At 41.1% G+C, this 11659-nt stretch overlaps 1 protein-coding gene across 1 annotated transcript; it reads left to right on the forward strand.

Annotated features, from left to right (window-relative positions):
• The first annotated feature begins 494 nt into the window (after positions 1–494).
• rfc4 (replication factor C (activator 1) 4) lies at positions 495–10434 on the forward strand. Its single transcript, XM_061031283.1, has 11 exons — positions 495–705; positions 2210–2362; positions 4157–4235; positions 4949–5028; positions 5173–5292; positions 5428–5571; positions 5664–5784; positions 7193–7318; positions 7447–7527; positions 7688–7801; positions 10010–10434. The coding sequence occupies exons 2-11, from the start codon at positions 2247–2249 to the stop codon at positions 10103–10105; spliced, it is 1077 nt and encodes a 358-aa protein (XP_060887266.1). The 5' UTR covers positions 495–705; positions 2210–2246; the 3' UTR covers positions 10106–10434.
• Positions 10435–11659: the final 1225 nt, after the last annotated feature.

The following is an 11659-nucleotide window of genomic DNA, read 5'->3' on the forward strand; positions in this document are numbered from 1 at the left end:
ATACCATTGTGCTCATATGTGCACCATCATTGACTACGCTTTTCTTTTTGTAAATTCCAAAATTAACAAATAATTGACCAAAAATGGCATGTTAAGGTGTATCATATGATTCACGTTATCATATAACAACAAACATTCATATAGAAAATGTTGTAGTACAAAATAAAATGAGATTAGATAATCCTTTATTGATCCCCTGTGGGGAAATTTAAGTGTTGCAGCAGTGAAAAGACAAGAAGAAGAGCATGCTTATGAGTTTAAATCAAATAAGAATAGACAGGAATAAAAATTAAAATAACAATTTACTAGAGATTTTAAACAAAACACGTATATACAGGACATTCAGGGAGTTCATAGATGTGGAGAGACGAGAGGAGAGGAGGAGACAAGAGATGGGAGCAGGGGAGAAACAATAAGGCGAAAGGATGGTGCGGATGGGCGGGGCCGACTCCAACATCCGCCGTTTCTGATTGGACGCCGCGAGAAGTCGTCGCCGGAAGTTGATTCCTCAGCCATGGCGGGAAGAACACACGGCTAGTGAGTGCTGAGCATGTCAACAAGCTGACTCTACCGAACACCAAGACAACGAGATATCAGGATATATATATATATATAAATATATGTGTGTTGGGTTTCAACACGCAGTAACTACGACTGCTGGATTTTGAACTGGGCGCAGAGTTCGTCTTAATATTGATGTTTAAAGTAAGTGCGACGTGTCTGTCTTAAGGAACTACAGCTAGCTAACACTGGCTAACAGCACACAGACAAGCAGTGGCAATGCGAGTTATCTTTAAAGTATTGTACCTTACGCTATGTCTACATTATGTGTTGCACAGTATAACAGTGTAAAAAAACATTTCTCATATAAACGTGCGGCTGCTGAGCTCCGTGCAGAAACTCATTACAGTTTCTATTTCCTCACATTTGATGGGGCTTAACACTATGTAGAAGAGCTTTTAATACCAATTTAATATCCTCCTTAGTATCAGCTAGTACAGTTATGATGGGAAAATTAGCAAGATAACTGGTGGATAGAGCAATCTGTGCATAGGTAAGCCTCTTCGAGTTACCACTCTTGTAAATATAAGTGAATCAAACCCGAGTTACTACATGAACATTTAATAAATGAACTTTAGCATGAAACCAGTGATATCAGCGTCTGTTGTGTGATTCTCAGATATGAGTTTGATGAATAAGGCTGTAATAATGTTCATTGAAAGGCTGAGGAGGAGGGATACATGTTGTGAAAAGTCCCAGTGGTGCTGCTCTCTTCGCCTCTTGTCCAATCAGATTGCTTGGTCTGAACCAGTGCCCTCTAAAAAAAATACATTACTGGATCTCCTCTGCACAGCACGGTCAGTAATATGTTGGTGCAGGTGATGGCAGAAAACATCATGTTGACAGCAAATGAGAAAATCCACCGCAAACAAGAGAGCAGAATTACTTTCCACCACAAACCTGATGGAGGCCATGCAGGATAATGTGTTTTTATTTTGAGTATGTAAGTTAGCCTTCTTGTGTGTGGTGAATCTGCTCTGAACTAACTGTTGTATATTGTGTGATCATGCAGTGTCATACTGCACACAACGTTATATTAATGTGTTGAGTTAAGTGCTGGTATTTGGGTTATCTAGTTTACAATGTATGCAGAGCCCTGTTGTGTAAAATAGGAAATTGACTTGAGCTTGTACATTTCTTTTCTATTCTTCTGACTACTCAAAGTGCTTTTACACCAAAGCTCACACCTACACATTCACACACTGATGGTAGAGCTTTTATCAAAGTTGACAGCAAATGAGAAGATTGACCATTTGAGACGGAAAGTAATTCTGCCCTCTTGTTTGCAGTGAGTCTTCTCATGTTTTCTTCCATCGCATACACCAAGATTTAAGGACTGACAGCGCCGTGTTTTTATGTAAAGCAGTGTTAACTAATCCATTCATACACACTCATACGCCATCGACGGAGCAGCGGCAGCAGTTAAGGGTTAAGCGTCTTGCACAAGGACACATCAGATATGTAGGAGCTGGGGATCGAACCCCCGACCTTCCAGTTGAGAGATGACCGACTCTCCCACTAAGCCACAGCTGCCTGTGTCTTGTTTCCATCACTCTGTTTGCATTGTTCTTCTACATGTTGACTGCTTTCTCTCTCAACTTCTTTTTGGTTCTGTTGATAATAACTTTTTTTTTCTTTTTACCTCCAGGTGTTTCTGCTGCTCTAAGAAAAAACCAAGCGGAGTCATGCAGGCGTTTCTGAAAGGAGCAACTGTTCAGTCGACCAGACCTCAGAAAGACAAGGCAGCAGCTGGACCCGGCACAGAGAAGAGAGCTAAGGCGGTTCCATGGGTAGAAAAATAGTAAGTTTGAACCACAATGTGGAAAGTAAAAGTGTTGTAACGGTAATGTTTCTGCTAACCCACCAGACTTAGGGCTGCATGAGTAATCGTGAATAAATCACGATCTCATCTCTCACATACATGCGATCTCATTTCTGCATGATGCCGATTCTCTTATTCTCCTATTTCCCTCACAAGCTGCACTCGCGTCAGTGTTACCCACAAATAGACGATACTCGGGCTGCCCAGGTACATTAATGGACGCCCAAGTAGCCTATATTTCCAAACTTTTTTTCCAAATGTATGTTTTATTTATTCATAAAATTGCAGGGCACGCGAGAAAGAGAGGGAGTGAGAGAGATCCTTTTTCTGTACGTCTCTCCCGTTAATGCACCAGAATGTGCAGCGCTCGTCTCATGTCAAAAGCTTCTCATGACTTGGTTTTATTGTGTTTCTGCAGCTGCTTGCTGCCAATATGATTATGCTCTTCTTAGTTTTGCTGCATCTTGATAACAAGCCTACGCATCAGGCTCACCTGTTGTCAAAACATAGACGCAAGAGAAACTTTGTGAAAGTTAACTTGTGTTGCACGCAGTCTCTGGAGGTTCAGTTAAGAAAAAATAAAAAGCTGTTTGCAAATCCGTAGCCACGCTTTACAAGCCCGTTGTCCTGCAGTGTTTCCCCTACCATTATATTGGGGGGTCGGCCCGCCCCCCCTGAAGGTCAAGTAAAAAAAATAATAATAATAATATATATATATATTTTTTTTAAGATTTATTTTTGGGCTTTTTGTGCCTTTATTGTAGAGAGAGGATAGTGGATAGAGTCAGAAATCAGGGAAAGAAGTCATTTAAGGATACCTTTCCGATAGAAAAGTACAGCTGTCATTAAAAGTAACACATGAACACCAAGATTCCTTCAAGTGTTTGTGTCGCCGTGTCGGCTTGTCCCCACCCCCCCAATGCTGTAAACCTAGGGGAAACACTGTCCTGATTAGCAAACTGTTTGCCCGGTTTCATAAACAGTGCGCAAAATTTGTGGACTCAGTGAGGTTTGTTTATTATTTCAATGCAGCGCGGCATGTCAGCTCTCTCTCTCTCTCTCTCTCTCTCTCTCCATGTGCGCGCGTTCATTGGGTGCGCAAGCAGGTGCAAGTGGGTCTGTCCAGACCCCTCTTAAAACAAGACCAAAACAGGAACCCAGAACCCACCCTTACAAGTTCTAATATCATACTAAATGATATGTCAGCTATACATCGGTTACTAGTTTGAAGCTACAGCTTTATACATTCTGCAGGGCTAGAATAGTGCAGAAACACTACAACTCTCCAGTCCACATGTTAATAAAATAATTCAAATGAATGCATTCATCATTGTGTGAACATGTGTCTGATGAACACTGAAAGAGATTTGATACTACAAAAAAAAGGACAAAAAGACGAGATCATAATCATAAAGTTGTGAAGAAAAGGCACACATTGGTGTATACAAAATGATTAGAATGCAGGAAAAGAAAAAAGAAATGTTCTTGGGGAGACCCCAAGATAGTGTTTTTACTTAAAAGCTGAAAAAATAAGAATCATGATCTCAATTCTCAGGGAGAATAATGGTGATTCACATTTTAAGCAGAATCGTGCAGCCCTAATCAGAATCATAGTACAGTACATAGTACATCATAAGTACAGAATAACTGCACAGATCCTCCATTGCATATTTTGTACATTTTGTGTTTTTTATATTTTTAAATTGTATATTATATATATTTTCTTCTATGCTGTGTAAGTATTAACTCAGTTTGTGTCTTTGCAAACCCCAGCAGGCCGAAGTGTGTGGATGAGGTGGCCTTTCAGGAGGAGGTGGTAGCCGTGCTGAAGAAGTCTCTGGAAGGAGCAGATGTGAGTCTGATGATGTGATGTCTTTTGAATGTCGTCAGTTCAGAACCCACTCTGCATCCGAGTCGGATGTTTTGAGTATCAAGCATTAAAAAAGGTTTTCATAGGAGGGTTAGGACAGGCAGGGCAATGCAGCAAAAGTGTGGAGGGTGTTCTCCATCCTCTGGAGGGTCTGGAGGCCCCTCCCTCTCACATGTGCACACCTTAAACAGACGGGGTCCTGCAAGTGGCAAGTCCAGCTTACAAAAGCACTGTCTCTCCCTCCCCTTCTCTCTCTTCTCTTCTCTCTCTCTCTCTCTCTTGCGTTTCTTTCCCTCTTTGTTTCCTTTTTCATGAACTTTGTATAGTTTTATTAATGTCTTTGCTGGTTGTAGTCTATACCAGCTGATGTCTATTTTTGTCTTTGCTGTCCTCCTGCTCTGTTTTGTTCGTGTCTTCTAGCACTTGTACTGATTTCATAATTGCAAAATAAAAAAAACGGTTTTCATAAATCTGAAATCAGAGCTCTGCTGATAATACCTAACTCCATCTGTCTCACAGTTTGGACCTCAGTAGATTGAGCCTGGTGCTAAACCCAAGATTATTCCTCAGTCAACAACTTTAAATCTGTATATCTATATTTATTCAGCACGAGGAGGAGGAATCATGAAGCTGTGATAAAGGAGTATTTCTGTTTCGTTGCAAAATGAGAACGTTTGTTTGTTTTTTTATTACAGCTTCCCAACCTGCTCTTCTACGGACCGCCTGGAACAGGAAAAACGTCCACCATCTTAGCTGCTGCAAGAGAACTTTATGGGTCAGTGCACTGTCAGTGTTGATGTGGGCAAGAAGGAGAGGCTTCTGCTTTTTGCATTTCCAGAATGCTCTGTCACATTTAATTTAGATCATCTGTTTTCTGCTCCTGTGTTTATCCCGTCCTTCTTCTGTGACTCTCCTGCAGTCCGGAGCTGTACAGGCAGAGGGTGCTGGAGCTCAATGCGTCGGATGAACGTGGTATCCAGGTCGTCAGAGAGAAGGTCAAGAACTTTGCTCAGCTCACTGTGGCTGGCTCTCGCACAGAGTGAGTTAGGATAAAGACGGGGACATGTCTTCAAAGTTTCTCTGTAACAACCATCAGAGGTTGACAGTCTTAGACAGTTTGTCATGTGTCTCTTGGACTGAAAAAAAAAGCGTCTGTGTCTCTCTTTACTTTTAGTGGGAAGCCGTGTCCTCCTTTTAAGATCATCATCCTGGATGAGGCGGACTCGATGACTGCTCCGGCTCAGGCTGCTCTCAGGCGAACGATGGAAAAGCAGTCCAGAACGACCCGCTTCTGCCTCATCTGTAACTACATCAGCAGGTCGGCTAGCTTCTCACTATCATCACACCACAAACGCACTCTGTATTCAACAGATACTAACCTTACTGGGTTGTTTTTTTGTTTTTGTTTAGGATCATAGAGCCTCTGACCTCCAGATGTTCAAAGTTTCGCTTCAAACCTCTGGCCAATCAGATCCAAGAACAGCGCCTGCTGGAGATCTGTGGGAAGGAGAACCTGAAATACACCAAAGAGGTAAAAGAGAACCAATCAAACACTTTTCTCAGTCGCAGATGTTTTGTTGACTCATTTGAGCATCTCGTAAAGATGTTAAAGTTGAGGTGCCAGGGCGTCCCCACCAACAATCTCTTTTAAGTGGGCAGCCTGGGTTTCGTGTCCGACCCGCAGCTCCTTTCCCTCATGTCGTTCCCCGTCTCTCTCTCTTTCTCTCTCTCTCTGCCTGATTTAAAGTCTGTTGATGAGTGCAGAGGAGAGGAGCAGCGAGGCCGCCATCTCCCTTTTATAGTTTCTGGTAGTTAAGCCTTTCAGATTGTTGAATGTGAAGTTAAACACCACTGCACAATAATTGACGCCCCTAACATGTCCAAAATCACAAGACAAATAGAAAACACAAAAACAGAGAGCACCTTCTCTGCATGAATAGACACCACCCCTCTTCTCTTGGATTTGAAGTGATCGTTCAGAGGGGGGAATATTTGAATCTCTACATTATATTTAAGGCAGGAGATCTTATGCTTGATGAGACTTTCACAAACCAGAGGACTAAACCTCTTTTTCGGACTTTTGGAAATGAAGTGGATGCATGTCTGTAAAATGCTACAATGTGTTATAAATGTATTCAAAGCTTCTTATGCATAGAGAGGCCACTAGGGGGCATCTGGTGTCAAAAAGTTGTGTCTGAGTCAACCTTAAGGCATCAAAACTGGAGTTCCTGCTAAAATAGTGTTTTTTAATGTCATTTTGTTTTATGTTACTTTATTATTATTTTTATTTAGAGTCCATATTTAATATCCAGTCTACTAAGTTTACATCTTACACCAAATATATGGTGTGAGCTGCATGCAATTTAGGCCCTGTTTTCACCCAATTTTTTTTTCTTTTTTTTTCAATTGTTTTCAATGAGGAGAGAGCGTTGGCAGCAGCAGGCGGAATGCCCAGCGCCTTTGTTCCAAGCACTCTGCCTATTTTGTGCAGCCCCTCCGAGTGCTTGAGTTGAAAATCTTTTAACTTTTCAGAAATTAGCTATTTACGTCATCGGCGCTCTTTTCAAAATACAAGATGTTCCCCGTATTTTTGATGTCTACGGATCGTGTCTTGTATCCAGATCCTCTTTGCTCCGTGTCTGATCGGGAAATAATCCATCTGAAATATAAAACATGCAAAAAAGCAGTGTCGGTCATAAAGCGGACATGTCTTAGAGTCATGCAGCACTTTTCTTCTCAGCGCACAAATGCTTGATGTGCTCCTGAGCGCACAGCCAGCACCTCTCTGCTCAGGAAGGCCAATTGTTTGCACATACTTGTAAAGAAAAACCCCACAAACTGAAGAATCTCTGCAGGCTTCAGGTTTGTCAGAGAACTGTGACTGCTTTCTACGTCTGTCTGGTACAGACACAATGTGATGATTGTTTCTGTACTTCTAGAGTATCGCAGCTTTAGTGAAGGTGTCAGAGGGAGACCTGCGCAAAGCCATCACCTTCCTCCAGAGTGCCGCACGCCTCAATACGGACAAGGAGATCACAGAGCGCTGCATTATTGAAATAGCCGGGGTAAGGCCGTCTTCTTTGAGCCTTGAGAAACTAATTTATTGACTGCAGTTAAACACACACCTGCACGCCTGAAAACCTGCTTTACTGCATTCCCTTCATATCTCACTGTTTGTTTTGCTCTCCTCAAGGTCGTCCCTGACAAGATGATTGACAACCTGCTCCAGATCTGCTTCAAAGGAACGTTTGAGAAACTTGAGGTCGCAGTCAAGGTAGGCGTTGACATATCTGAGCATGAATTTGTGTTCATGTCAGTTCTCATATAGATAGTATCTATCCCAAAGAAGTAAAGACAGAGTATCTGTGATGTATGTTTGAAGTTTTCATGCTGTAGGTGTGCATGCCTCACATGTTTAATACTTCCTCCTTTAGGACATTGTGGATGAAGGTTATGCAGCCACACAGATCCTGACTCAGCTCCATGAGTCCGTCATCGAGCGAGACCTGAGCGACAAGCAGAAGTCGGCCATCACAGAGAAGATGGCGGTGAGTGAATGTGCTGTAGCTCCAGGAACCAGAGAATGTTTAAGATCACAAGGATGACATATAAAATATCAGATAAAAAGTTGCATGCATCCTTTATACCAGTGCCACCAATATACCAGTATAAAATGCTGACAAACACACCGTCATACCGAGAGTGCAGCCAACAACATCACACACTGCACGCCACCTAACTATGATCGTATGCACTTCATATATGCATACATTTTTAGACAAATTCTTTCAATTCAGAGCACTTTTAAGGTGCTTCTTTTATCTAATATTTATACTACTTTTAATTTTATTTATATATACATATTTATTTAAGCAATGGCCGTCGCCTGGACACTCCTCAGGTGGTTTTATCAGAGGCACTGGGACGCCGTCAGTTTTTAATTAACAATAGAGCTCCGCCTGTCTCTCCTGCACAGTGGTCTAGTCACCTTTTTATTTAAATTTGAATACTGTCTTAGAGGGCTTTTATGAAACACTGTTGTGTTTTTTAAGGAGGTTTTTCCAAGTAATTTCTAATACTCCCTCATTAGCTCAAAATCCTGCATTTAAAGCAAACAGTGGTATACTGTTTAGTAAATAAATGTGATGGAGTGCTGGACTGATTGAAAGTCTCCTCAATTGTACCGTGCTTAAGCATGAGCACCCCCCTAGTGCGCCCTTATAAACCGGTGCCACTTATATTCCAGACTTACAGTAAATATGAGCTCAAGATTCCGGGGCACAAGCGATATTGTACACTCGCTATTTAATAAGGGAGAGGACAAGTCTTAAAAACACACGATGCATGAGAGTATATGTCGTTTTAATTTTCAATAACTAATCAAAAACAATCGAGCGTCAGCACGGTACGGGACATCTCGGCCTAGTGCGAGTGCTCCCAAAAATATAAAAACTTCCAAGGTCTGCTTGTGCATGTAAGTGAGGGGCGTGGTTTTACGGGAGCACAGAGGGAATGCTGCTTTCAAAATCCTGCTCGTTTTTTTTGAAAATTACCCACCCTGCCTTTAAGTATAAAGTTAAATGGCTCCTTTCCCACGGTTTTCTGAAATAGGAACATTCTCGCTGTGAGGAAACAGCGCTAACCACTGAGCCAGCGTGCAGCCTCCTTTTACTGTTGACTCACAAATCAGTCAACCTTTCAAAACTTGTTTATTACTTAATAGTTCATTCACAGTGAAACTTGATCTATACATAATTTAGTGATAAAACAAGGGTTTCACTCAGGACACTTAAGGAGCAGGTCCAGACTGTACTCTTTGATGTATTGATTTAAAGTGCTTTACTGATATATACAGTTAAGTTTGCTCGAGTGGTATCTTCTGTTAGACACAGCAGCTATCTGCAGTTCTGCAAAAAACAAACAAAGGAACTCAACTGTGCTTTACTTATTTTGTTAATGCCTTGTTATACTCTGATATTAAATGCTTAAGTTAACTCCCTTCAGATAAATAAGATAAGAATTACTTTATTGTCCCTTAAGAGAAATCTATCTTTGACTCTGTCCTGCAAGAGAACTAAAAATACACAAATATTGATCATACAGAACATGTAACAATTCCACATATACATAAAAAAAAAACCTTCTTGCAACATGGACATATTGACATATTGCAACTGCACATCTGGCATCACCTGTTATTCAAAATATTAATGGACATATTCTGCACAAATTAATATTTATAGCAGTTCAGTCTGGCCTGAGGGGCCCTGGATCTTCTTCCAGAAGGTAAACGCTGAAACTCAGAGTGCAGGAGTTCGTTTCGCAGGAGAGCGGTGTCACTAGAAGTAAAGATAAAATGTTAACGTCAATGTACACTAGGGCTGGGAGTTTTTGGGTGTCTCACGATTCAAATTCGATTCTTGGGGTCACGATTGGATGTAGAATCTATTTTCAATTCAAAACGTTTCTGGATTCATGGATTCAAAGTCTATTTTTAAATTAAAGTACACACTTCAGAATCTGCTCCAGTCATCTGTGAGTCTGGCTGAATTTATTGCTGGCTGCTCCGTTTGGCATTCTACTGAGTTAAAGAGCTAGCATTAGCACTTAGCAGGGAGTAAGTGATTAGCCCAAAAAAAGATGAATCTTTGAAAGTAAGAATCTCGATTTTTATGTAAATCAATTTTTTGTCCCCCACCTCTAATGTATACCTTGAATAAATGCTCAGTATGTTTGTCTTCTCCTTTCTGTTTCAGGTGGTTGGTAAGTGCCTGTCGGACGGTGCAGATGAGTACCTGCAGATATTGAGTTTGTGTTCAGTCATGATGCAGCAGGCGTCCCAGAACAACTGAAAGTCAACAGAGGAGCATCTCTCTCGGAGAGATACTGAGAGAATCAGGACCAAAAGCCTCACAGAGACACACAGAGACATAAAGCACTTCAGCCAGATTCAGCTGGGTTTGAGGATTTCATCGAGGGAATTCAAGATGACAGTGATGTTTTCCATCAAAGACCAACAGATCTCCACTCTGGAAGGAGCACTTTCTGATGCTCTTGAATCACCAATATAATGCTTCTTTATTTCTTTTCATTCATGTTACTACTAACACAGATCTTGGTTTGATCTATTTTTGGATTTTTTTTGTAATTTGGAAAGTAATAAATAATTTTTGTATCTTTTCATTGTTTCCTTGAAGTCATTTGTCAGGATTAAGAAGTTCACTTCACGGTTCTCTCTAAAGACCTCAGTAACTACGTTCAGAAACTAGTGTCAGTATTGAGTATTGTTATTATAATGTGCATGTCTTCATGATCTATTTTACCTTAATCTATAACTCTATTTCCAATGTGAGCTCTAAGCTAATCCAAGCAACCATCTTTGACGTCTTACATGGCAACAGATTCCGATCATTCAATGTTTTAATGGTAGTTATTCTACGGCTACCAAATATCACATGCAGAGTCCTACTGGGGTCGCTAAGTTGTATCAAGTGAATTAGCAATTTTAAGTTTTAGTAGCAAACTTTATATTGTGTGCATAACATCATTTATGGGAAAAAGATAATTATGTTGTGCGCACAATCTATATAAACATCGCACAAAAAGTAAGGACATTTGTGTGGTAGATTATTTCTTTGTTGCTTCTTGGTGAAAAAAAAGCCTGTTTTTTCCCCTTTTTTGCCACATTTGTAAGGAACAGATGTTTGTGGGATGAGCAGCAGAGCTGAGTAGTTCGGTTGCGCCCATGAAAAACTTGCCAAATCTTCTCTGCCAATGCCAAACAGCTTATTCTGCTGTTTCTTTTGAGGCAACGTTATGTTCAGCGATGAGTCCAGATTCTGCCTATGGCAATTGGATCATAGGGTCAAAGAAGTGTAGGAGACACGGAGAACGCTATGCTGATTGCTGCACCGATAGGGTAACAACAGCTTTTGGTGGAGGCAGTGTGATGGCGTGGGGCGGCATCTCCCTCAACGGAAAAACAAGGCTTATCATTGGAGGCGATCTCAATGCAGACAAGATATCGAGATAAGATTCTGCAACCAGTGGCAATCCCATATCTCAGTCTGGGACTGAACTCTATCCTCCAAGATGACAATGCTCGCCCCCACAGAGTGGGGTTTATCAGCGACTACCTCCAGAATTTGGGAGTGGAGAGGATGGAATGGCCTGCCTGCAGTTATGACCTCAACTCAACACTTTGTGCAATGTTTATTTTATTTTTGTACTTTCCTAGGACTTCAGGGACACTGTAGAATATCTATATTTCATATTGTGCTTTTTATTTCTATTTTCAAAATGTTTATGGTTGATCAAGACTGCTAAAAAAAAAATATCTAAGAAATAAATAAAACGCTGGTTTAGACCCGCCGCAGCACCGCGCACACGGGTTTCCATGACGACGC

Source organism: Labrus mixtus, chromosome 3, assembly GCF_963584025.1.
Source record: "Labrus mixtus chromosome 3, fLabMix1.1, whole genome shotgun sequence".
In the NCBI taxonomy this organism is placed as follows: domain Eukaryota; kingdom Metazoa; phylum Chordata; class Actinopteri; order Labriformes; family Labridae; genus Labrus; species Labrus mixtus.